This window comes from Saccostrea echinata, unplaced genomic scaffold (assembly GCF_033153115.1).
Source record: "Saccostrea echinata isolate AGI-Se365-2 ecotype Australia unplaced genomic scaffold, CSIRO_AGI_Sech_v1 ptg000001l, whole genome shotgun sequence".
Taxonomy (NCBI): Eukaryota; Metazoa; Mollusca; class Bivalvia; order Ostreida; family Ostreidae; genus Saccostrea; species Saccostrea echinata.
In genome coordinates, this window is record NW_026889750.1 from 18,164,240 (window position 1) to 18,192,062 (window position 27,823).

The 27,823-nt window shown below is 33.3% G+C and overlaps 1 protein-coding gene across 1 annotated transcript; it reads right to left on the minus strand.

The window, feature by feature from the left end:
• Nucleotides 1-56: 56 nt before the first annotated feature.
• Nucleotides 57-27,823, minus strand: LOC133195205 (uncharacterized). The gene is made up of 44 exons (XM_061331066.1): nucleotides 27,730-27,823; nucleotides 27,067-27,451; nucleotides 23,993-24,022; nucleotides 23,579-23,688; nucleotides 22,949-23,016; nucleotides 21,530-21,690; nucleotides 20,678-21,208; nucleotides 20,155-20,373; nucleotides 19,708-19,890; nucleotides 19,153-19,383; nucleotides 18,179-18,313; nucleotides 17,560-17,790; nucleotides 17,056-17,154; nucleotides 15,825-16,055; nucleotides 15,369-15,485; nucleotides 14,914-15,144; nucleotides 14,444-14,527; nucleotides 13,894-14,124; nucleotides 13,619-13,765; nucleotides 12,827-13,048; nucleotides 12,510-12,656; nucleotides 12,150-12,263; nucleotides 11,263-11,373; nucleotides 10,744-10,861; nucleotides 10,166-10,267; nucleotides 9,263-9,312; nucleotides 8,975-9,155; nucleotides 8,593-8,861; nucleotides 7,926-8,071; nucleotides 7,601-7,757; nucleotides 7,255-7,359; nucleotides 6,630-6,770; nucleotides 6,194-6,532; nucleotides 5,911-6,027; nucleotides 5,580-5,744; nucleotides 4,960-5,096; nucleotides 4,478-4,694; nucleotides 4,021-4,131; nucleotides 3,802-3,912; nucleotides 3,255-3,407; nucleotides 2,653-3,027; nucleotides 2,290-2,325; nucleotides 2,065-2,097; nucleotides 57-1,355 (listed from the first exon to the last, which is right to left on the minus strand). Exons 1-44 carry the CDS (start codon nucleotides 27,799-27,801, stop codon nucleotides 1,249-1,251), a joined length of 7,260 nt encoding a protein of 2,419 aa, XP_061187050.1. The 5' UTR covers nucleotides 27,802-27,823; the 3' UTR covers nucleotides 57-1,248.

The following is a 27,823-nucleotide window of genomic DNA, read 5'->3' on the forward strand; positions in this document are numbered from 1 at the left end:
AAAAAGTTTAAACTTTGCCAGTTTCAATTTCAAACAAGAAAGAAGAAATCCACACACATTGCTATAAATAATTTATTGGACATAATTATTGAATAATATTTAGACAATGATAGTGTCAAACATAAAATTTACATATTCAACAAACTTTAAGATTTTTTTTAAAAGGTTAAATTCACTCCAAAAGTGTAACTAGTACCGAGTTCTGCTGGTTCTGTAATGATCTATGCCTGCATGATCAGTGAAGCAACAGTTATTCAAATTATAAAATAAAGAGGAAATGATTTTACTTTTTTTTTTTTAAATTTCTATTATAAACAAACTTTGTTAAAAGTTGATTTTTTTTTGGAAATGAGAATGCAGTTATGAATTAAAAATATCAACTAGGCGATGAATTTGTCTGTGTGACATACATATAACAAATTTGTGACTAGTAATGTCATGGCTTTTACAAAAAAGAATTATTTCTGAAGATATGCATAAGAAAAAAAATGATATGATTGAAATATATGACAAAAAAATGCATGCAATATTGCTGTGTCAGATTTATATAGCACAAATATACATATCAAGTGTTTGCTGATTGACAAGCCTCAAAAATACATATTTTCTCATTTCATTACATTTTCTGATTTACTCCACATAATTTTACATACATTAAAATACAAACTTCCACACATCAATGAAGTAAAATACAGTGTATGATTGCGTTTGGCACAGATAATGTCTCATATAATAATGTACATTAAGTCCATTCTGATCTGATGCATTAATAATTTTGCAAACTATTTACAATGATATGTAAATTTATTAAATGCCATTTTGATATACATGTATATAAAGTAATTATTTACAAATACACCAGCATTATTTGAATGAAAAATATTTAAACTTAAAAACTGTGATGATGCATAATGTACAATCATGTAAAATGATAATAACTGAACAATTGTCATTGTAAAATAAAAGTTCAAAGGTTAAGAACATAGACAGCTATTGGCCAATCTAGGAACAAACCTCAAAGATGCAATATAAATATAAAATGATTTGAATTTTTACCATTAATTAAAATACATCCAAAGAATAGTCATCATAAAATCAAAATATCACATTAAATATATATAGAGACAACAACCATGTAATGTTTATAACAGCACCTTTCAGCAGACCAACCTGTACAGTAACGCTGTGTAATTGAATGAGCACCCATCAGACAGATCTACCTATAAAGTATAGTGCCGTAGTCTACCTTTATGACGGACAGTTGTATTCATCCTCACCATTTCGGCAGTCATTCATACCATCACATCGTTGATTTGCATTGATACAGTAATTATTGTTGCATCTGAAGCCACATTCTGAAAAATAAAAGAGTATTTTGATCCAACTATTATAAACACAAAAATTTACTACAAATGATTGTGTTCAATTTCTCATCTTTAAGATGTTGTGCTTTTGCAATTAAACTAAGAGGAGCTGTGGGCACTGAGCTCACAAAATAATACCACCACTCCCATATAATGGCAAGTCCATTTTTTTATATGAAAGAAAAACCCAAAATCTGTCCGATTGAAATAATGTGTAAAATTGGAGGTGCGTAATGGCACAATGTTAAAAAGATTCTGTGAAAGTCTCATAATTAAATCTTATTAAGTTGTATAGGAAGAGTTGCGGATAAGAGATGGGTAACCCCAATGTTGAAGAAAGAATGGCAATGTCCATGTTTTGTTAAGGGAAACCTGAAATATCTATTTAATCGATATGTAAAATGGGAGGTGCACAATGTAATAAAGAATCTGTTATAGTCTCATTAATAGGTGGAGTTGCACATATGAGATGACTCCTCCTAAGTGTACGGATGTAGGGATGGAAGGAAGTATGGACTGACATCCCCATCATTATATATTCTCCCCCCCCCCCCCACTTTTCAAGCAGGGGTATAAAATGTACCACAAAAATTAATACATGTTGTATGCTGCTATAAACTGTACTTCAAGTGTGAGTGAATATGCGAGTATTTTCTATATTTCACTATGTCTTTGTGTGTATGTGTATGCACATATTTACCTGGTTCTGAAGTTGTTGTAGTGTCTGATACATCTATATCAGAAAACAAAGAAATAAAAATACATTAATAATGAATAAATAGCTGCATGTAATTAGCAGATTATAATCCTCCCCATTTCTGCACTTAAATAAACATTACAAATTTAAAAAAAAAAATCTTTGATTTGTGAATTTTTATTATTTGAGAATAATGATGTTTTGAATTTAAAGGTGTTTAAAAAATACCTGGTGGTTTTGGAGTTGAAATGCTTGTTCCATCTACTGATTTAATGAAAGAAAAGAACAACAACATTAATATGTGTACAAGTAATCTTGCTTACATTTTACAAACTACTGAAGAACTAAAGTATTTTCTCATCCTAAACAGCAACATAAGTCAAAACATTTATCTTTGTGACACCCTAGGTAATCTTAAAATGATTTTATGATCTTTGAAGTCTTTCCTTATATTACATTTCATATACAATACAAAGGGTATGTACATTGTATACATAGATGCATACTGTATGAGGCAAGCACAAATGATGTGATTTTATGAAAATAATACCTCACCCCCTTTCTTCAACAGAAACTAATTAGTTCTCTTACCACCAGAACATGGCAAAAGCAGTAATGCAATGTCATCAATAGCAATATCAGCATCAAATATTCCCTTATTATCCAATCCTATCCTCTTTGCCACAAACTGAATATTTAATTCAGTGTTATCTGGAAGGTTGACACAGCCATATGCCCATTCATTGCCAGATGTTTGGTTTTGCCACCACAGCTGAAAACTCTGCCCATCTGAATACTGAGCCACAATAGACAAACCCTCTGACTGGATGTTGTAAAAGACACTCTCAGTTAGGATGTGGTAATAGAATCCAAGACTCTGACCAACTCCAGTTGTGAAATTCGGAGATGTTAACGTTGCAACATCACCAGCATATCCTGCATTGCCCTCTGCATAGAAATAGTGTCCTGAGGGAAAAACAACAAACAATTGATTACCATTAGATGATAAGAAGTAAATGTACAAAGACCTCTGTCTTGGCACCAAGAAAATAAAAGCAATATTCAATTTGAACAAAGGCTTACAGTAGCAGATCCAATGTGGAAAAAATAGGAAATTTTTTTTTACTCATAAATTTACTAAAATGAAAACTCTCAGCATTGAAAAAGCTTCTACTGATATTATCTAAGTTTACCAGTTGTATCCCCTATTGTGTGATCAAATGTAGGACCAGTGAAAAATGATGGGGTACTCCCACTCCACCTCAGCCAAGTAAACCTGCCCTCATTTGACATGTACCCACACGAGAAAAGGTTCACAAATGTACAAGTCACACTGCGGAGAGAGTCTGTAAAAAAAAAAAAGGTAAAATTCAGTGCCCTAATACACATCACATTTTATCCATGGCTCATTCTCAATGACCTTGACAAAACTGATCTTGAATTCATAAAACACAAAGACAGCAGCATAAATTGGGATTAGATATGATTTATGAAAGAGATGTGAACAACATGTCATTGTCCATTGGTTTTGAGGAATCTTTAAATTAATAAAGATCTTGAAATGAACAAAAAAAAAAAAAAATGAAAAAAAAGATAAATTGAGTATGTGTCTTATGCAGATTGAAAATAAAACACCAAACAGTAACTCAATTTTGAACACTAAAGCTGAAGATAAAGATACAAGACCTTGAAATCTCTCAGTGTGTATTGTTTTCAGATATTTTCCCAAAAAGTACTCACCACAAATGGCTCCCTCATCAGATCTGTCCAAACAGTCAGCGTTCGTATCACAGATGGAGGATTGTGGGATGCAGCGGCCATTGTTACAAGAAAACTCAGTACTGCTACAAGCTGGATGGAAAATAAAAATCTAAGTACTTAAGGAATAAAAGTTTCCCAAATGTATCAACATTACAGGTAATATATTATAGGTAATAGATTTTTCAGTGTTTTTCTTACAGCAGTTTGCTTCATCAGATTCGTCAGGACAGTCCACAATTCTGTTGCAGCGACTTGTGTTTGGGTAACAGTAATTCTCGGATGCACATTTTAATGTTCCTGCAGGACAATCTGAAAAAAAGTATATACACGTACATGTAAATATACAATTCATATTGAATCTGATATCTCTCTCTTGAAAAGACTATCATGTAACACAGAATGTTTTGTTGGAGACAATACATAAGAGGATTTCAACATGCAGTAGCTAGAACTTGTCTAATCCGGACACCAGTGGTTCCATAGAAATTGGCCGGACTAGGCTCAAAAGACACAATACCTTCAGAAGTAAAGCAACTCTGGGCTTTTTTTTTTTTCAAATGTGAATAATATGCATGGCATTTTAGCACAAATTATTTTCCTATCATATAGAATGAACGTTTTTGCTATCTGAATTAAGTAGATATCTGGAGCCTACCATAGTTGGGGCATTCCCCTGGTGTTATACTGATGTCATCAATAGCCATGTAGGCTTTGTAGTACTTGTTCGAGGCTGGAGACAGTCTGACAAGCTGGTAAGTCAGATCAGCATCAGACACCAGAGGGAGCTGCATCTGGGCTTTTGTCCAATCAGATGTGCTTCTGTCAGTAAAGTTCCATAACTCATACATGCCATCTGCAGTCTTCAGACTCACCTGTTTTAAGAGAAAAATCAACATCAGACGTGAAGAAAAATTTAATGAAAAAAATATCTTTTCCATGTGACATGCAGTAAAATTAACAAGCTGCCAGTTTGAAACTCCAGGTGCATGTATTGTACATTTCAACTTACTGAAATTGCTTGAACTACACTCAAAAGAAAAAAAAATCATTGACTTTATATTTTTTTCTCTTTTTATTGTCAAATAAATGTACTTTATAGAAAATATATTGCCTGTTTACAAGAAAATATAATGATACCTTAAATGTCATGTCTGTGCTGGCTCGATAAAAGAATGTCAGGCAGAACAGCTGATTATTCAAAACTAGATTCTGGGTCATTGTGACATTGTCTCCGATCAGCTGATGTCCATTGGTTAACGCAAACAACATCCACCCTACAGTAATAAAACATACATTTAGTAGTACCACTTAAGGAATATACAAGTACAGTTGAACTTCATTCTCTCATTGATTTCTCAGCTACCAGAACATGTTGAAGTGAGTTGGAAGTCCCAGTCTTATTTTGTTTCAGTATTTAACCTCAATATATCTTGAATTCTCCGATATCTTAAAGACTTTTTTCCCTCAGCTCAATGGTTCGAGATAATGATTTTGACTGTACATGTATATGAGTGATTTTGTAAAGTTACTTTTTTCTTAAGGCACTACAGTAAAACACCCTTATAGCAAACATGCTTATAATGAATTGATGCTTATAGCAAAGTGATTTTCATTCCCTGTGGATTTTAAACATATTGTGAAGCTAATGAATATAACAATTTACATTTATAACGAAGCAAAATTACCCGTCCCTGGCACTTCATTATAAGCATGTTTTACTAAAGTTGTGTTTTTTTTTCCATGTGATTAAGTCTTACCATCTGGATCATTGTTAGTGTGCTCATTAAAGGCCTCTTGAAACAGTACCACCTTCCTTAGGTAGGATCCATTCGTCAATAAAAATTCTCCTTTGTCTAGAGTAGTTTGTGATATCCCACACTGCACTGCCTTCTCAAAATCACAGTTATACTTTGAGACATTGGCTGAAAAAAAAAGTGTCAAAAAAAGTGTTTTAATCCACAAAAAGAAATATTCAAAAAAATAAAAAAAAATTAACAAAAAATATCAAAAGAATTAGGCATCTTTTTTAAAGTTGCCACAATCCTTTTTGTTCATCGTTTACATTTCTTCTATTGTTTCAGTTCCTACCTTGACAATTGAGCTCATCTTTGTTACACTCCTTCACTACATTGCACTGGGAGGATGGAGGCAAACAAACAGGGATACCCTTATCATCTGCACATCGGAACAAATTAGCATCACACACTAAGAAAAATATAAAGGATATTTATCAAACTTCCAGACAGGATTGACCATTGCTTTCAAATTCAATGTCCCATGAAGAAAACATTTTTTTAAAAATTTTTTGCAGCACATGGGATTATATAAAAAAAAGTTCCCTAGTTTAATCAGTATTCAAAAAGCCACTCACCTTTTTCAGTACAAGTTCCTGGAATGACCTGCACATCATCTATTGCAGTCTTCAGTTTATCCGTGACTTTGAACACTAGTTGGTATGTCCCAGCACTCAGGTCAAAGAAACCTATCCTCCAATTGTCCTCATAACTCCCAGGACCAATTAAGTACTGGGTATTAGCTGGGTAGGCTGTGCCTGTAGGACTGTACTCAATGGTCTGGACCAGCATGTTATCATACAACTCTCCTCGTCGATTGTAGTGGAATCTTACACAGGACTGAGAAATTGTCTGGAATTTCGGAGATGTCAGAATTGCCTCTGACATGAATCCAAATTTTCCAAGCACGTAATGTCCTAGAAAACAAAGTTTGATATCAATTTTAAGCTGTAGTACTAATGTTGTTATTATTTTTCTTGGCACACATTTAGGAGAAAGAAATTTATCTTGTACCTGGATAATGACCAATGGTGTGGTCAGTCCAGGGAAAACTGGACTGTGCTTGGGAATTATTGGATCCGTAGCTCCAGATGAATCCAGAAACATTGTATCCACAGAGATAATTGTCATCAAAGGTACAGTTAACAGAAATATCTGAAAAAAATACACATTGTCATAGCACATTTGTATATCAGAATTTATGAACTCTTTTTCCACCTACTTTTTGCAATATTTTTCTACTCATGAAAAAAATAAAGGTTTCTCTAACAATAATGGAAAAAAATTCTAAGCTTTGAGCATATGTAGAGCACAAGAACCTGATGTTTCATGAATAAACTTAATGCAACTGTCTTATAAAAAAAATTCACTAGTATACATAGCACAAAAAAAATTAAGTGGTTACTTGCTCTTGCATATCCAACACAAAATATAAGTGACTACAAGTATATGTAACATGAAATTTAAGTGATTATAACTGTATCTGATAAAAGACTGTTAACTTTAAGAAAAGAATGATCAAGTTCAGGAAAGAGCTTGTAACAAAACTTTAACATCAGCTCATAGAGTACAGCATCATCTTGTCTAATTAAGATCATTATAACAGTCTATTTTGGCCTCAGAAGACCTCTATATTTACCACAGATTTTGGTTTCATCTGAGTTATCACCACAGTCATTTTGTCGATTACACACCAAATCATTGTCATACAGGCACCTTCCATTGTCACATTGGAATTTACACTCTGAAATTAAAATACAAGAGATCTTAAAAATGACATCTCTTTACATACATGTACATGTTTGTGTATAAGGGTATCCCTTTATATGTATAAACATATATGAAGTAGAGAGAATAGCATTAATGTATTTACTTGTACATGTACCAAACAATACATTATACTATGCATGTTCATCCAAATAAATAAGATTAGGAATATTTAATTGGTAGAGAAATTTACCAGGTGTATTGACATAGAACAATACCTATTTGGGATTTAATCCAGGGGAGATAAGTCTTGACATCAGTAAAAACATTGGGAAGGTGTGATACATTGCAGTTGATGGAGACAAAGCTGGAAATGCCGACAAGTTTCCAGATTCCAGCATTATCCTTACACACCAAGGGGCCACCACTATCTCCCTAAAAATAAATTAAATTTTAATTAGAAAACTCAAACATATACCATTAATAATTAAAAAAAACCCTCTCTCCCCAACTACAATATGTCAAAAGCATAATTTTGGGATCTTATGATCAAATATACAAATTCTTTAGATAATCTTAATAGCATGATTAACTTGTACATACTGTGCACACAGACTTAAGGCTGGATTCGTATCCGGCACATATGTAGCCGCCAGTAATGTTTCCGTTCCAGTGACTTGAGCTGTTACATTTTTTGGTATCCCACAATCGCATCTTCAGCTGCTTTAGCATTTTTGAATAGGACGTATCTGTTAGAAAAATGTTATAAATGCAAGATCAGCTAGTTCAGAACATCTAATTTTTTGTGCCATTCTTCTCTCTCTCATTTTGGTAAAACAAGACATGTATTTGACACTCCAAAACTAATGATTTCTGCATTATATATTAGAATTATTTGTTGTTTGGTCCAATGTTATTGCTTTTAATTCATAATTATACCGTTGGATTTTCGGATTTAAGACATACATGAGAGGATGTAAAATTATTAAACAAAATTCATATCATAAAATGATAGTGTAGAAGCAGAAATTTTTGTGGGGATAAAATTTTGTTGATTTGTTATCTATAATGGTTTCATGGGGATTAAATTTCGTGTTTTAAAAGTAACCAATATCAAATAAAAATCAATACACAAGCAAATAAGAATTTCCTTTGGAATTTAATGTCATTGATAATTGTTATAAAAGAAATAAACGAAATTTTTACAGTATAAATTAGATAAAAGTGAAATATTATAATAAATTCTATATACAAATATAAATATTTATACCCCCTGGTGAAGTGAACCCCCAGCCTGTAGCATAACAAATGGAGGTCTCAGTAAATTTCTCCCCTTCCTTCGGGAAACAAATTGGCTGGATGTAAGGTGTATATTTGACTGTGTCATCTAGCTCAAACAGAGTTATGTCCCCTGGTCCATACTTTACAAATCTATCATTTGCATGGATGATTCTTTTTATTCCATATTGCTTCTGTGTGATTTCAACAACACCCCGATTTGTAGCTCCAAGCAGTACATTTCTTTCCACGAGAATAGTTCTGTAATTTTAGGGGGAAAAAAAATTGTTATAGTACATTGTGTATTCAAAAAAAGTGTCATACAAATTGACATGTCATTTTATATTTAGCTTTGCTAATTCAGTACAACTTACAGACAATGAGTGGCTGTGACAACAAAGTTTGGGGCAATTAGAGAGCCCCCGCAGATATGTTTCACATTATCCCCCAGCTTTATTTGGAGAGACACCTGCCAGGGCCAGTGACCAGGAACAGCATCATTTCCCCCAATTATAAAGCCGGTCTGTGAGGAACCGACCAATCGCTGACCACAACCTAAAAATTCAAACAAGATTGCAAATACATCAGAAATGTCATATATTGTCAAAAATTCTTATTATGACATTTTGCTGCTGTAAAAAATTGAAAAAGATGATGCTTACCTCTGGGCTTACACTTCAATTCCACCACCTGAGCATTCTGGCATTCAGACCTGTAACAATATTACATTGCAAAGGGATGTAAGAATTACTGTAAAATCACTAATTTTCATGGGAGGGGGGTAATTTTCGTTGTTTTCGAGGTATGAAGAGACCCACAAATTCATGTCCATCACCAAATATAAAATATCTCATATGTATAACTACTTAACAATTCTTCATCCATGACTCCCCATGAACTTGTATTTTTTCCTCAAACCACAAAAATTTAACCCCACGAAAATATGAGATTTTAAAGTACATTAATTTTTCTAAACATAGTAAATTTTTTATAATGCATACATGTAGAAATGATGCAAATCAGAAAGCTTAATAAATTCATGCATCTAAAGAGACAATATCATATTACAATAAGAATATTAGACTCAAGTATGCTGTAAGTCATTCATAAATGGCTCTTTAAATCAGAAGCAAGATAATATCCTTTGAAAAGTAAGCAAAATCAGGGTTGGCCGGGAAATACAAGTGGTGGGAATTACCACTGGTAAATATCGGTATTTCCCGCCCCGGGAAATACTACAAATTTTCTCTATACTGGGAAATATTGGGAAATACTGGGAAAAATAAAGTTAAAGTTTTTTTATTTTATTTTAATTCATTCAATCTTATACAAAATTCCAAAAATAAAATAAATATAAAAACAGACGATGAATAATATTGAATATGAATGTATCTACTCTAGGTCCCATATCCATAAGCATTTTGAAACATTAATTTTCCTGGTTAATTTTGCTGCAAAATTAACCAGGAACAAAACCAAAACCAAAAACGTAACCAACTGAATTTATTTCTCTAGAATGCTTTTCTGCATGTACAGGACAATGAAGGAACACACATCATATTTACCTGACAATTATGTTTCCTAGATAAGATGGTACCTGTCCATTATTGTCCAGGTGAACAAAGTCACGGTTGTAATATGTGACAGGTTTGGAATAAGTAAAGTTCCTGGAAGATAATGATTATCTGCATTAGAAAATATCAAAAGAGCCAAGAGTGCCAATTTGTTTCTAAAATATTGACCTGAAATTAATGCTTTTCACCTTTTCACTTCTTTGTATTGTTTATTTCATGATTATTTATTAATGGCTTTATCCAGGCCAAAATAAACAGAAAACCATCAGTTTACCTTGTACATGTATTTAATTGTAATTTTCTGTTAAATTTGGTAACATAGAAATTGTATTCAATTTTACAAATTTGCTCCTATTTTTTATTCTAACAAGGGCACTGCAAAGCGGATCATTATCTTGAGAAAGAGCACATTGATCCCTGCATAAATTATTACTTGCGTAACTTCCGCTATGCACACACTCACTCTACCATACACAAATAAGCGCTCTACTATATCCCCCTCAAATTCCTCACCAGGGATGAAAAGTGAAGAAATCAATCACACAAATATCCTCAGATTTTCCACTTACCCTAGTCCAAGACCCCGACAGACTTCATCTCCATAGCTATCCGACCATGACTGATAACACAGTGGTAGGCTCCTCTCTTGATACGGCAGCATCAGGATAGACTGGGTGGTTAAGCTTACTGTCAAACATTAAACAACCTCTTGGCAATATTTCTCTCATGATGCTATTATTTTAACAATAATCAGCCATCTCAAACAAAAGATGAATATTTCCTTTGACAATAACTATGATTTTCTCTTTTCTAACTCAGAACTATAAATCTATTCTTCCTTCTCTTGCAACAAATCTCTGTTTTACAGAAATGGAGAGATAATGAGTTCCACTGCATGAAAATGTCATAGTTTTATAGAACTTTTGAAACAAATACAATTGGGATGAAAATAATGATGGAAAACTGTCCAAGTTACATTTAATTTAAAGCCACAGCAAAAAAAACTTATGAAAGAAAATTTGTTCGTAGTATTTAGATAAAACAAAAACAAATGCATCTTTAATATACATATAGAGGTATTAATATACCACAATTCCTTTCATCTGATTGGTCAGGACAAGCTGGAGCTTTATTACATCTTTCTTGAGCTGGGACACAGGTTCTATCTAGGCAGGTAAACTCAGTACTTGAACATGAACCTACAATGTATGTAATCATGCAAAATTGTATAAAACTTGTTACAAATAGATACAAGTTTTAATTACCCATTAGATTCAAATCAATCACAGGTCAAGCATATCCTTAAAAAAAAATACAAAATACAATGTACATGTACATTTATCATGTAATTAAAACTACTGTACTTAGTATGGTTGGCTTTGAATTTATAATATTACTTTGTACAGAACATCAGATTGGTCAGAAATCTGTGTCATAACTTTGCCTTTCTCTGACTGGTGTCTTGACAACTTAATGTGGCTGTCCATCTGCTTATTCTACAATTTGACTATTCACTGCAGCTGGACTCACCAGATATTAGTACATGTATAGACATTTTACCATTTACTGATGTTAGCTTCATCTGATTAGTCTTGACCCAGTCTACTGACACTGCAGTCAACTCATTTGATTGGTCTAAAAATTCACCACCCACTGCAGTCAGGTTCATCTGATTGGTTTAAAAATTGATGACCCACCACACCTGGCTTCCTCTGACTGGTCTAGACATTTCCTTCTAAGTACTTATGCAGTAAGCTTTACTTGAAAAGCAATTGGCTTATATCTGATTGGTCTAGGAACTGAACACTTACTGCAGTTGGCTTCATTTGATTGGTCCAGAAATTGAACACTACAGTTGACTTCATCTGATTGGTCTAGAAATTAAACACTTACTGCAGTTGGTTTCATCTAATTGGTCCAGAAATTAAACACTACAGTTGACTTCATCTGATTGGTCTAGAAATTAAACACTTACTGCAGTTGGCTTCATCTGATTGGTCCTGACAGTCAGGTTCCCCATCACATAGCCACTTTTTCATTATACAGTGGCCATCACCAGGGCAAGTGTACTGTTCAGTCTCACTGCAATCTGTCATAGAAACAATCATATAAGAAATCAACTTATTCAAACAAAATACATCATTCAAGGAATTGAATTAGAAATCAACATGTTTCAATTCAGCTTATCCGAGTTAAATCATTTTTTTTTAAATATATGTTAATTTTTTTTTTTTGTAAGATTCCCAATAGGTCTAAGTGATTTACAAAAAAAAAAAGAGAAGATTTTGCAAATTAAAGCTATTCTGATTTTACATGACCTCTTATGTGGACCTACTTTCTCTTGGCCTTGGTTGGGTAGTTGCGGTGGGGGTCACAGTGGTAATGACCCCAGGGAAGGAGCTTATACAGCCCTGATCAGAAAAACGATAACAATACTGATCACTAGCCAGGGTAAAGTTAACACCACATTCCGCCTGTACATCTGCAACAAAATGCCATTTTGAATAATTCACAGACTGCGTCACATTTTTATTTGATACAATATATATGGCAATAGAAGGGCATATTGCCTTCACTAGTGAATATTTTCCATCAAAAAGTTGTAAAGATTTTTGGTCATTTTTTAAAGCAGTAGTTAGTACTGGAACTTACTTAGACAATACTCCCTACAGGGATATCTTTGGACATTTACTTCACAGCCAGGAAACAAAAAGGTACACAGGTAGTACATAGCACTCTGAGAGCAGGCAGTGTCCTTTAACAAGTCAAACAGGGATCGAGCATCACTCATTGTGTGTCCAAATCCATTAGGTAGCAGTGTTTTGTTATGGCCAAGAGACCGACATTCAGGCACTGGTAGTTCCATACAGATATCTTAAAGAGAGCAACAGAAAAAAAATTAATTAAATATACACATGCAGTTGCAGCAAATCACACCAAGCAAAAAGTAGCTATCATTTATTACATTCATGTAAAACAAAGACTGTTCAATACAAGAAACAAGATTTTATTAGTCCAATTTGGGCCCCCAGAGGAGCAAAAAAGATTTACACATATGAAATGAAAGAAGGAGGAGGATCCAAATAATAGAACAAATCTGATCTTAAATATAATGAGCAGTGCTTAATTGTTTAATCGTTGATAAATGCATCTACAAGAGATGTACTGAATATACATATTGTATATGTTATAATAATATATAGTCAAGTAACTGGAATATGTAAATGTATATGCATATCAAAGAACAAAAGAGATGATATATTGCCATACATAGATATACTTCCCCATATTCAAATTCTTCAGTTAAGGTAGGTTATCAAGGAATCTCGCAAGTGATCTTAGGATTTCAGGGTCTTCATTAGTCATGAGCCAATCAAATTGATTTTCATATGAAAGCGACTGAAAATTTTATAATGATGGGGCATCTTTGGGAATGGACCTCACCTTGAGCGACAGTGGTAGTGGTGGTTGGAGCGGTAGTGGTTGTGACGGAGGTTACTGGAGAACATCTACCAGAGCTGATATCAAGGAGCTGGTTACAATACAAAGGATTGGCTAACTGGGTTCCATTTCCACATTCCTGGTTGATGGCTGCAACAAATATCACAAAAGTACATACACTACATTGTAAATTATAACACTGTAAAACATTTTCAACCATCAAATATCAAAAGAAATACAAAGTAACACAGATTTCTGGGTTTAACATTGATGTATACCTAGGCAGTCTTCCTTGCAAGCATATTTCACTTCTCCTGTTGCATAATCACAGGGTGGAAAAAGCATCATGCATGAGTAGATTAAAGCCGTTTCTGAACAGCTCTGCTGCTTGAGTTGATCAAAATATGCTTTGGCAGTATCAAGATCTCTGTGTCCAAATACATTTGGCAAGGTAGTATATTTTAGTCCAAGAGCTGTGCACTCTGGTGCATTTATAGACAGACAAGTATCTGAAGTATAAACACAGGTGTCCCTCAATGATTTTATAATGTAAAATTGCTCAACTTCATGTGACAAAATTCAGGAACACTTTTATTCCAGATTTACTACAGTGTATAAAGAAATTTCCATCCATATATTATATTTGCTTCTTTGGCCTTCTTGTCAGTCTGGATGAATTCAAAAGGGGGCAAATTCAACAGAGACCTTTTATCTCTCTTTTAACATAACTGTGTCTAGGAAATTTTAAAATGGGAATTAATTGCTCACAAGTGTGACAGAGGAAAATTAACCCCGCATACAGCAGCTGTAATATTATCATATATATACCTTGTCCTACACAGTTTGTCCGCGGGAGTTGCTGGCAGTAAGCAGAGTTGGCTAGTATCAGATCTGGACACTCTGCATTTACATCTACCAAAAGATGGGAAAAAACTATTAAATTAAGAAATCTTTCTGATGGTTCCACCTCAAAGGATGAAGCGGAGTTTGAGATAGAAATATTTTTGTCCTCTGAAAGACAGAAAGACATGCACAAAAGTATCCAATCTTCATGATTGTAGATGCTTTCAGAGAAAGGTTCAAATAAATACGGATTGTCATAATTTTTCAAAAATAGTGAAAAGAGAAGCAGCTTAAAAATGTGCAAAGTTGTCTCTTTTCTTAGTTCCAATTTTCAATCAGGGATTGTAATTATAGACTAAGTTAAAAACTACCTGAAACTTAATTGAGTGATTACAGAGGGAGGTGTGATTATTACACCAGCTGCTGGTTATGGATTCTGTATTTAAGTTACATACCATTACAAAGACTGATGCATGGAAACTGCATGACCCCTGTATTGACATCACAGTTGGGGAATAACAAATTACAGATATAAAACATTGCATTATCTGTGCAGCTCTGGTTCTTGTATGAATTAAACCTCTGAATAGCACCATCCACAGTTGTATCACCGAACACATTGGGAAGGGTAAAGATCGTATGATTGACAGCAAGGCACTCTGGTACAGTGGTAGTGAAACACAATTCTACAAAAAAAGGCAGAATAATCAGAAAACTTTACACTTACAAAGTAAGGCACACGTACAAACGCAATCATAGTGCAAGAAATTCAAAACTAGATATCTTTGAAATGCATTGAAACCATTTCAAAGGGCCTCGCTTTAAGTTGATGTATAGGAAATAAGGGTTAAAAGAGACTTGTAACTCACTGTAATTAGAGAGGATAACTTTTAATTCTTAGCTAAGTTACCTGGTTGTTGAGTTGTAGTGGTTGGTTCTGGGTAACTTGGTTCACATTTTTCTGTTGGTAGCTGGACACAATAATTGATACTAGCCACAGCCAAGGAAGGACAGGAATCATGGGTGGCTGGTCAAGAAAACAGTTATAACTTTATACTCATACACTTTAGTTCCATATGATCATTCAAAAGAGTATTGTAGAAATCAACAAAAATTATCTTAATGTTGCATATAATATATTTAAAATGGCTGCTGCTATTTTTTTTAAAGGCACAGACTAATTTTGATCTTCTTTATTTCAAGTACACAAAATGCTAGTAATATTGGTTTTGTGTGATCTTTCTATATGCTTTATTATGAAGCAAGGAAATCAAATAATTACTCTCAAATGTCTCAATATATAAGACTAGTAATTTTCAAACCAAAAGGAATTTTTTTTTTGATTCTATGATATTTAGGTCCTAACCATTGCAATGTTCTTGACATGGGAACGTGATAACTCCTGTTGAGGGATCACACTTGGGAAAAAACATATTGCACAGATAATACATGGAGCTGGGTGAACAACTTGAATTCTTGTACTGCTCAAAGTAAACTAATGCCTGCTCAATAGTATTGTGCTGGAAAGGATTCGGAAACATGACGGAAGTATGGCCGACCGCCTGACATTCTGGAACTTGTAGTTGAAGACATGAATCTAAAATAAATACATTCAACAAAGGTTTATTTGAGTACAAATGTGCAAAGAAAGGTAACTCTAACTCTGATAAATTACAACACGTGTACAGTACATCCTTAATAAAATATAATAAATAATAAAATGTTCATTGTCATTAATAATTTGTCTCCAATTCTATCCTGTTTATGATACAAAATTGAATTTCCTTTAAAATTTCCATCTCCTGTTAAAAAATTGTAATAATTACAGAAAAATATCATTTTAGCGAGTTTAGGGGGGGGGGGGTTCCCTCTTCAGGAAATTTAGAGGTCAATGAGCCACAATGCTCACCTGATCCACTTTGGCCCTGCTTTTCTTGAGAAATTCTTTAAAGATTTTTTTCTCTATATTTTGATGAAAAATTTTGATCCCACATTATAGCCCCCCACCCTCCCCCCTGTGGACCATGATTTTAACAAATTTGTATTTGCACTATGAGGATGCTTGCTTTTAATTATCACTAATCATGACCCTGCTTTTCATGAGAAGATTTTCAAAAAATTTTGCTTTATATTTCCATGTAAATATTTGATCCCCTATAATGACCCAACTCTATCCCCAGGGGCCATGAAATGAATAAATTTGAATCTTCACTGTACACTATAAAGTTGCATTCACATGAGATTTCTTATCCTGGCTCAATGGTTCTTAAGAAGATTTTATTAAATAATTGCACGAAATTTTCTTTACTTTCTTAATCACAGTATCTCTAAGCAAAAAGAGAGTGTGACTCATCATATTAGTACCCTTCACCCAAGGATGCATTATGGCAAATTTGGTTGAAATTATCCCAGTGGTTCTGAGAAGAAAATGAAAATGGAAAATTTACAGACAACAAGTGACAGACAGCTAGACAGCCAGACAGACAGACACAGGAAACTTTTTGATCAGAAAAGATCACAGAGGCTTTGGCTCAGGTAAGCTAAAAATCAATTAAGTTTCTCAATTTTATTCAGAAATGTTATTGAATAAAGGCTACCTGGTTTTTGATAACTTGGTACACAATTGGCTGTTGGAAAACTGGAACATATAGCTGAATTAGCCAGAGTCGATAAGGCAGGACAGGTGAGTTGAATAGCTGTTCAATAAATCAATCACATATCATCAGTTGAAATTTAAAATCTTCAATCTCTCCCCAAGTTTAACACTCTCCCAAACAGTACACTCCTGATGAGGCAGATTGTACATGCATGCACATATACTGGATACTATAAACTAACTACATTTGTATTTATTTGCAACAAAATTTAATTGTGATTCTTCAGTGTGAATTCCATCAACAACTTTCAATTTTCATGACTTACGAAACAATCTATATTACTGGTAATAAACAATTACATGTAAATTAATGGTTATTGATGAGAATTATTTGCAAGTAAAAGAAGGTTGTGAAAGTAGTGGATATTTCTTTTCTCTTTTTTTTTTTTATTATTTGAAAACAATTTTTTGAAAGAGACAATTATATCGTTAAATTTTGACATACCATTGCAGTGATCTTGGCATGGATAACTCAGAAGTCCAGTGGAGGGATCACACTTGGGAAAAAGAATATTACACAGATAATACATGGAGCTGGGTGAGCAACTTGAATTCTTGTATGCTTTGAAATAGGCCAATGCTTGCTCAATAGAAGTGTGATCAAACAGATTTGGAAATGTGACAGAAGTATGGCCGACTGCTTGGCATTCTGGTACTTGTAAGGTAAAACACAGTTCTGAAACAAAAAGATTAAGCAGGAGTCATCAATCTGATTATATTTTAACACCGTCACAAACAACAACTTAATAGTATGATACTCTCCCATCCAATATGAGAGAGCTATATGTGAACTCCAGACCGTAGATTTAGACAATGTACATGTAGTTTAAGGATGTACTTTTATTTTCTAAGACAGCATTTGATTTATTTAAGAGAAAACACCTTCTGCTAGGAGAAGATAACTCTTGAATTGACAAATCAATATGTTTACAACATTTTCATTTTTGACGATGTGTTGTCTCAATTTTGCCTCTAATTGACTACTATTTTCTGTTAGAAAATGACATTATATCAAAAATGCTGAGTATGAGAAGATGGGTGAATTTTCCCTTATTTAAGAATACCTTGCTGAGTTGTAGTTTCTGGTTTTGGGGTTGTTGTGGTTGGTTCCTGGTATTTCGGTTCACAGTTGGCAGTCTGTAGCTGAACACAGTACGAGATGCCAGCCACAGGTAAGGCCGGACAAGAATCATAGGTAGCTGGTTAAAAAACAGTTAATCATTAGTAATTCCTTATCTTTGTTGACATCTTCTGACCTAGTTTGTTCAATACAAATGAATTGGATTGCTCAGTTGCAACATCATTGCTATGTGTATAAAAAAAAATTATTCTTATTAAGAATTTTGCCTTAAGAAATTTGTCGTATTTATTCCATTCAATATTTGGAAACAAAATCAAGATATGCCCTCTCATCATAACCATTTTTCTGCATCAAGTATGATACTATATTTTTTCCTCTCTCTCACTCTACCTCCAAAATGAAATTTTAGTGTGAACAAGTATTTCATAGTTCCTATCTATCCTTCCATTGAACTTGATTTTGTTATATATTAAAATCAAAGATCATTAAAATCTACAGTGTTACTTGCCATATTCATATCCTCAATTGTTCAATTAAAAGAAATATAAATTCATGCAAGTTACAAATGACCTTATTGAAAGAACCTCTATCATTTCCAAAGATAAACCCTCAAGGCCATTAGATATCTGTTTGTGTACTGTAAGCCCCTGTTTTTATTGAAACATAGTAAGGAACACACAGTTGGACTTTGATATCTTGAACACTGATATCTCAAATAACATGGATATATCAAAGCAAATTGGGATTCCCTATCACATTTTTTTTTTACCTTTTTAAACCATAAGATCTCAAATCCTTGGAAGTTTTTCTCAGTGCCACTGAGTTAGAGATGAGTTTTGACTGTATTTAATCAATTCAGATTTTGACACATTTCTTGATCCTCACCATACCAATAATTTATTTTTTTTAAAAACAAATTTCTGCTAGTGATAAAAACATATTCAGGTTTATACATACCATTGCAGTGATCTTGGCATGGATAACGCAAAAGTCCAGTGGAGGGATCACAGTTGGGAAAAAGCATATTGCACAGATAATACATGGAGCTGGGTGAGCAGCTTGAATTCTTGAACCGCTCAAAGTAAACCAACGCCTGCTCAATAGAATTGTGCTGGAAAGGATTGGGAAACATGACAGAAGTATGGCCAACTGCCTGACATTCTGGAACTTGTAGCAACATACAAAAACCTGCAAAAACATTATGATTATATCATGTAAAGTGAAATACCCTTTTAAGAATACCCCGGTAGATTTTGATTTCCTACACTGTAGATTACCAAATATTTGGTATTTATAAGACAGACAAAATGTTCCGAAATTTTGGATAATATCATGTCCATACATATATTTATGATAATCTTTAATAATACAAAAATATGTGAGAATGAAATTTTTGTGAACATATAGTCCCACTTAATTATGCAAAAATAAAGTTGTTGTGCATGTTCATGTACTTAAACGGATTTAAAAAAAAAAGTTGCAGTATTTTGAGGTACAAGCTTGCACTCTTACCAACAGTTGAAGATGGTGCCACAGTTGTACTAGTGGTGGGTATAGTTGATAATGAAGTGGTAGTGGTGGCTAAAGTGGTACTGGTAGTGGTCACTGCTGGACCAATACAGTTCATAGTGGGTAGGTTGTCACAGTACTGCTCTTTTGCCAGCTCAAAGTTACTCCCACATTCTTTCTGAATACCTGTTATATAAAATAATTCATTTTAATTAAACCCAACATGCAATATCATTAAATCTTCTAGCCTGATTGGACAAAGATACAAAATATTGTGCTCTTTTGAAACCTAATCACACAAAGGAATGAAATCCTACTGGACATTGATGAAATCATGAACCTTTAAGTTGTTAATAATTCCCATTACTTCTTTAATTCTAGTTAAATAACCATTTCCTTGCCTGATGTAAATATGCTACACCAAAATCATGATTCACACATATTACTTACTCAAGCAGGTGTCCCTACATGGAAGATGTTCGTCTTCACACCTTGGATACATCATGTCACAGATGTACAACAAGGCATTATTAGAACAACTCTGCATTTTAAACATCTCAAACGGGGTCAAGGTCTCCTGAATCGTTGTCTGGTTAAAAAAATTAGGAAGCATTGTGCTGTTACGGCCCAAGGCCTGACATTTCACCACTGGTAATGGCATACACATTCCTAAAATCAAACACCAAGTATTAACAAGAATATATATTACAGTGAAAGTATCTTTTGTAAAATGTAATGCCAGTGGTGCAGGAATGTTCACCTCATATGAATCTACCATTCAAAATATTGATACCCTGTTAGGCATCTAAAGTTTTTGGCCTAAAAATGTGGAAATTAACTATGGTTATTAAATAAAAAATCCATTTAATAATAAAAATCATCCTATTCATAATATTCAATAAAAGACTAAGAGGAAAAGAATGTTTAAAATCAAACAGTAATTTTAAAAGAGTCAAATTTGAGCAAGTAGTACCTGGTAATGGTGTTGTTGATGCAGATTCTGTTGTCTCGGGTGTTGAAGAAAGTTCAGTTGTGGTGGTTGTTGGTTCTGGTGTTGTGGTGGTTGTTGGTTGAGGAGTTGTAGTGGTTGTTGATTCCATTGTAGTGGTTGTTGGTTCAGGTGTTGTGGTGGTTGTTGGTTCTGGTGTTGTGGTGGTTGCTGGTTCAGGTGTTGTAGTGGTTGTTGGTTGAGGAGTTGTAGTGGTCGTTGATTCCATCATAGTGGTTGTTGGTTCTGGTGTTGTAGTTGTTGTTGGTTCAGGAGTTGTAGTGGTTGTTGGTTCTGGTGTTGTGGTTGTTGTTGGTTCAGGAGTTGTAGTGGTTGTTGGTTCAGGTGTATTAGTGGTTGTGATAGTTGTGGCCTCAGGAGTTGATGATGATGGAAAACTGGTGGTGGACATTGAAAGTGTGCTTGAGGGTGTACTAACAACTTTTGTTGATGTTGTTGATGAAATGGTAGATGATATTGTGCTTAATGGTGAAGTGGTGGAAGTCTTTATTTCTCCTAAAAATAACAAAAAATCAATCACTGCACACACAAATGACGTTATTTACATAATTTGAAATACAATATACATGTACTTTGCAATTCTATGTAGCATTTAAAATTCGGTATTTTTAATTTCTATGTCATAAAGATTTGGAATATTTTAGCAACTTTACTTTCTTGCCATTCAAAAAAAAAAATGCAATTGCTGGACACCTCAGATATTACCATTTATTTTGCATCCCAATTTTCACAAAAACTTTTTTGCACTCAAAATTCACATTTTAATAAAAATTGTTTTCTTAAACTTAATGTCTTTTTGAAAAATAAAATACATACCAGTTAAGTTGACTGCCTGAATATTGAGATTTGTGTATCCATTTTGTACAGCCGCCATAACATGAAGTTCTGCTGTTGAAGCTAATTCTTCAACATTTTGGAAAACTGACCCATAGTCTGGGCGAAAGAAGATCTCTAATATGGCCACAATACTTCCCTGACTGAAAAGACATGAATTAAGAATAACACAGTGATCAGAACTGATTTAAATTTACAGTTTTTTATGGTCATCAAATATTTTATAGTCATTGACTTGTAAGAGGTAATGCAGCTGCTCCACAATTTTTTCTTTCTTAAAAGGAGGATTTCAGCCAATCAGAATGAATGAAATCATCTGTGAGCTCATGTGACCCTTAATAGCAGTTCTTATTACATCTGTGTCTGTGCTCATCATCATGACAACAAGCTAATTCAGAGAATGTGTGCCCCCTCTTAAGGAAAAAAGAAGAGGATGGAAAATTGGGGGTGGGGGGGGGTGCAGATGGAGAAAGAAAACAAAAGTTGACCTGGACCTTTCAGCTTTAAAGTCAAAAAGGGGTCTTTTTAAAGTTAAAGGAATTCATGACTTTAAGTTTCATTGTAAAGGCTTACTGAGAAGTGAGAACTAAAATCATCATCTGAAAACTATGCATGTATGCAATATATGAATTTGGCCTTGACCTTTTGATCTATAAAATCAATGGGAGTCTTCTTTAAGTCATTGGGAGTTATGATATAAAATTTCATTTAAAAAGCTACAAGAAAATTAAAGTTATCAGCTGGAAACCATTTTAGCAATATTTATTAATTTCTGACCTTGACCTTTGACCTCAAAATCATTACAAAATCAAATCTTTTGGCCAAAGGGAGTTGTGATTCAGAATTTCATTGCAAAACCTCAAGAGCTTTTTGAAATATTGTCCTGAAATGAAAGTGTTACAACAGACATAATGACAGACAGACGGACAGCTACACCCATTTAATATCCCCAACTTTCAGTGAAAGCAGGGGTAAAAAAAAGATAGGAAAGGGGGTAAGGTGAGGGGCATGGAAGAAGTTGGTAAAGTAATGCAAAAGAAGTAGGTACAGAAATTGTTTGTTATTCTTTCTCATTTTTCAAAGTGATGCAGAAGCAGATGTAAAAGAACAAACTGGTTTATTTTCTAATTTAACTTGAAAAGATAAATAATTCACTGAAAAATACAGCAGCACTTAAAAGCAAGGAAACTGTAAAATACATAGCCATCCAAACCAATAGACTTTTGCTGCAGATTTCATAAAACATATTGCATGAATTCTGTCTTTGTTTTGTGTGTGCATGTGTTTCAAAGAAATCTTTGAAAACTGGGAAATGAGGAAATGTTTTCAGAAAATGTCAGCTTTTGTTTGGAACTCCAAATGAGTCATAATATGCTAGAATAAATCTTAATTCTAATTTACCTGAAGGACAATACTTTGTTTTCCATATAAAACTGTGACAAATTGCCATTTTGCATAATGAAATCCATCTGAAAAGACAAAAACAATCAGTGAATTTGTATTTATAAACTGCAAATTGCAAAAAACTGAACTTCAATTTTGTTTTCAATGAATTTTTGCTCGTTTTAGTATGTTATAAGAAATTGAAATTTAACAAAAGCAGGTGCATGTACAATGAATGTGCATTTGCATAAACAAACAAAAAAAGAGTTTCTGTGCATCTTAAGTCTAACAGTACCTAAGATATCTTAAAAAATACTTCATAATTTATCATGTAGCTTTTGAGATCAGAAAACAAACAAAAACCATCAAAACAACTCAAAACAACAACAACAACAACAATATATATATATATAGATACACATGCACAAGAAAAAAAAACCACAAAGGTCATGAAATATCTTTTTTTTTTTTAAAAATAAAACTTCTCTAAGCTTTGAAGAACCAAATCTTCAAATAATGTTAATGACCTTTGTTATTAACAAATAAGCTGAGTAACCAAAATTAATTTGAACTTTCACAAAATGATAACGATAGAATGCTTTGATCAAGATAACAATAGCACACTTCAAGAGTACATGTACTATGTACCTCTGCAGATATGTTAGTGGATGTAGACTTGAAAACTGGTGACGAGGAATTGCGTAGATCCTCATTCCAATCATCTTTTAAGGTTATGCTGCCTATTAATATCACAGGTGCTACAAATTCAAATATCAATGGTTTAACTATCACATAAATCAAGTACAAACAAATTGTATATACAAGAAGTAAGAATGTTGATTTCCTTTGCAATTAAATAGTTTCACACAATTTTCCTCCAAATTTATCATATACATGTAATTGTATTTGCATGCATTCCAAAATACAATGTAAATATATAAATTATCTTGTGAAAATAAGGTGATACTAAAATTTGGTGACCTTCAGTAACTAATAAAAGTAAATATCTTATCAAAATAAGACAAAATAACAATACTCTGTCTGTAGTCAGTAAATACTTACAAGCTTGAGTAGCTGGATCGGGAGATTTTTCTAGAAATACAAAGTAAAAAAAGTATCAATTTTAACCTTCAATAAAAGAACATAACTTCAAATGGATTAGTTCTTCATCTTATCACCCCTATGTGTTGTATGCCTAATTTGATAATTAAAAGTTTATTTTAGATTTCAATTATGTTGTTAACATTCTTTTAAAATCTTTAGCATCCCAAGGTGAGAGACGGGTCAATTAATCAAAACACTAAAATCATGGGATTTCAATTGAGAATATTGAGCAGCATCAAAATGATTCTTGCTTATTTCAAGCATGCCATATAAAGCAATGATGCCATCACATTATAAATTCATAATGCATCACAGAATTGGCTAGAGCAGGAAATACTCATCCTTTTAGAATGGTAAGAACCAGTATTACTGGGAAATACAGTTAAATTATGAGGAAAACAAGGAAATTGCTCTGAATTAAACTCAGAGCTTAATTGACCTCTTTGGCACAGGGTCCTGTACCCTTTCAACTTGGAATTTTTAATCCAAAACGTGGTAAAATTTGGGGGGAAAAATGATGTCTTATTATTATGTTTTACTATGATAATTATAGAATAAAGTGTTAGACTGTAGGCTAGTTCTTTTTATATAAAAAGCATTTAAAAATTCAATTTGCTTGTCATTTGGGAATTCCCCCCTGATTTAGGGGGGAAAAACGAGTCAATTTTCCATTGGGACAGGGTCCTTTTACCAGACCCTGGACTGTTTTACAAATTTTTTACGTGCAGATTTCCTCAGTATGCATACACATCATTAGAGCTCGCTATGCTCGATATAATCAACTTCAGCACAAACATGTTTATTTCTTGTCAGTTGCTATTTTTCAATGAGAAATCAAAATTTGGTTTGATTTTAAAGCCAGAATCTTCAATCAAAGACCTGTTTAAACAGACAAGTAAACAGACAAGTGGGCTTGTAATCATTTAGTTAAAATATATCACATCAAGCAACATGGACACTAACTTATTTAGCTTTTAATTGAGAGATAAAATTGTGTTTCTATCATTCTTAGTAAGCTTAGTTTTATTTCAAATATTATGTACATGTATGTAAAGCCATTCCCAAATATTTTAAGCAGGTACAGTTGTACAAAATGAAAAAAAAATTGCATGATTTCAATTTGTTTTAAAGTTTACTAAAATGATATTTGAAATTAAAATAAACATTTCATAGAATTTACAACTTTCCCCTAAAATTAGACTTAAAATTAATTCAATTAATTAAATTCAACTAAAACAGTAACTGTCTGGCATGACTTTATTATTTGATTGGATCAATTAAAATAGTAGTGGACTAGTGGCATCATTGGCATGATCCATCAACAGGTTGGGACCACTCACCAAAACGGGGTATAATTGCCCGTTTGGAATATAATATCCCAAATGGGATATAAATTTACATTGCAAAAAATTTAAATTTTTATTTTGGCTATAAATTTCATAAATCCGCATCAAGATGCTTATAAAGGTATAACTTTTGGTTAACAAGTTTTTCTGCATGCCCGTTGTTTAGGAGATTGATCCCTCGGAAGTTCTTTAACTTCTTGGGGATCAATCTAACAAACTGTAGGGTTGCAGAAAAACTTGTTGCCAAAAGATGTTCCTTTTTAAGTATATTGATGTGGATTTATGATATTTATTGCCAAAATAAAATTTTTCATTTTTTGCAATGTAAATTTAAATCCCATTTGGGATATTATATCCCAAACCAGTCTAGACGAACTCCAAAAACAGCGTGAACTCCGAAAACGAAGTCTTTGGCTCCATCATGCATTGCGGCAAAATGGCGTCCGATGTAAACAAACGATGGATTGTCGTTCGCTTTCTCCAAATATATGGCTGCATAATTGTGGATTTAGTGCATTATTACTTTATTTTATTTTTTGTTGAATGGATAATTGCATTTATTAAATTATTTTGTGAAAATTGACTTATTTATTGCTTCAAACTCTTGCATAATAGTGAATTGGATATACGACATCGAATTTAATACTGCCGGTAAGAAATATTTTCTTATTTAATTTATTGTCTCCTTGATTTAAATTTTATGTCGTTCCTACAATAAAGGTGCTTAATTTTATTTGTTTTTGAAGACATGCAACTTGTATTCATTTTAATCAGAAAATGCGCATTTTTCACCACGGAGCAGAGATATTAACGGGTTCATTTTTAGAAGACATGTTGTGCCCTTAATATATCCAGAAGAGTGGTTTTTAAAGTCTTCATATTGATAGATAATAGTTTTAAAAATGTTTTCATAATAATATATGTTCGTATATCGGTAAATGACGATGGTAAAAACTTACGCGTTCAATTCAGATGTCGTACACAAATAAAAAACCAGAATGCTAATTTATGTGTAAAATTCAGTCAAGTTTTTAACAGTTACAATATATATTGTCCCATTTTGCATAAATATCCCTTTTATTATGCATATTTACTTCTCAAAACGTATAATTTTCTCTGTAATTTATTTGACTTGAAACGTTAACTTTGAAAGTAAATATCTCCTTTTTTGCAAATAAAATCAAAAATCTGACAAATACGATCTCTTCCGAAGTCTTTTATTTAGCATTTCTGAGTACTGATATAATTGCCATACTTTCCAAAACTTTGCACGGACAGTTTTTGTAGACCCATCATTTTTGCCGAAAAATCGCCATTTTTTGTGTGTGTGCGCATGCGCGGACTCGATTTTCGGACTCTTTTTCAGTCTCAATTTCTTACTTCCGGAAACGCTGTTTTTGGAGTTCGTCTAGACTGCAAACGGGCAATTATATCCCATTTGGCCGAGTGGTTACGTTACAACTTGACAACGGTCACACCGTAAAACATATAAAAAAAAATAAATACAATCAAGGGCCCGAATAGCACATTGATGTTTTATATCTTTTGATAGTAAGCACCTACCATTAAAATAACCTTCGAGTTCGACAATTTTCAGTTTTGGCGATTTTTGCAAACCGGAAATAAACACTCGCCATGAAAAAAGAAAACATAAAAACGTACTTTCACATTTCCGGAATAACATACCTTTGAAAAATTGAACGTATATTATCACAGCTATTCCAGCCAATAAGCCAAGGAAAGTTAAAAAGCACAACAACATTAAACATCCTTTCTCTCCTCTCTTTTTTGGCACATTTTCGTCCCGAGCACTTTCCACTCGGGACTTTTTTCCTTTTTCACCTCTCTGTAAACTAGAGGGGTCAAAATAAATATCACTTTTTGGTTTAAAAACATTGTCATCCTCATGCGAGGCATATGCATAATTGTCAAAGGCTGGTGTCTCTTTTCCATCTGTCACTTCGGAACCATATCCATTAACTGTAAAGATATTTTTGTGATAATATCCTGTGGAAAAGCCTTTGTTTTCTTCTGAAGGGGACGGTGTACTCGATGAACTTAGTTTGTACTTCTGCAAAAGAAAAATATGATTGTAATTAAAAAACAAACAAACATGCATTTACACAAACAGTATCACACCAAGATATTTCTTTTTTAATTACATGCAGTGACGACTCGGATACAAGTGCACAAAATACAAGCGCAAGTGGAGGCAAAAAACAAAACAAAACAAAACAAAACAAACAAACAAACAAACAAACAAACGATGCGATCGTTTGAAGTGTACTAATATATCAATACTAAATAAATAAAATGCTTAAATATCATTATTTGTGAATATATAGTAACCTCTACTTTCTCTATGGAAATAGATCGAGTTGAAACCAATCGTCTTCGAACATAAGAAGTCTGTCTTTCCATGATTTGATGCAATTGAGTAAAT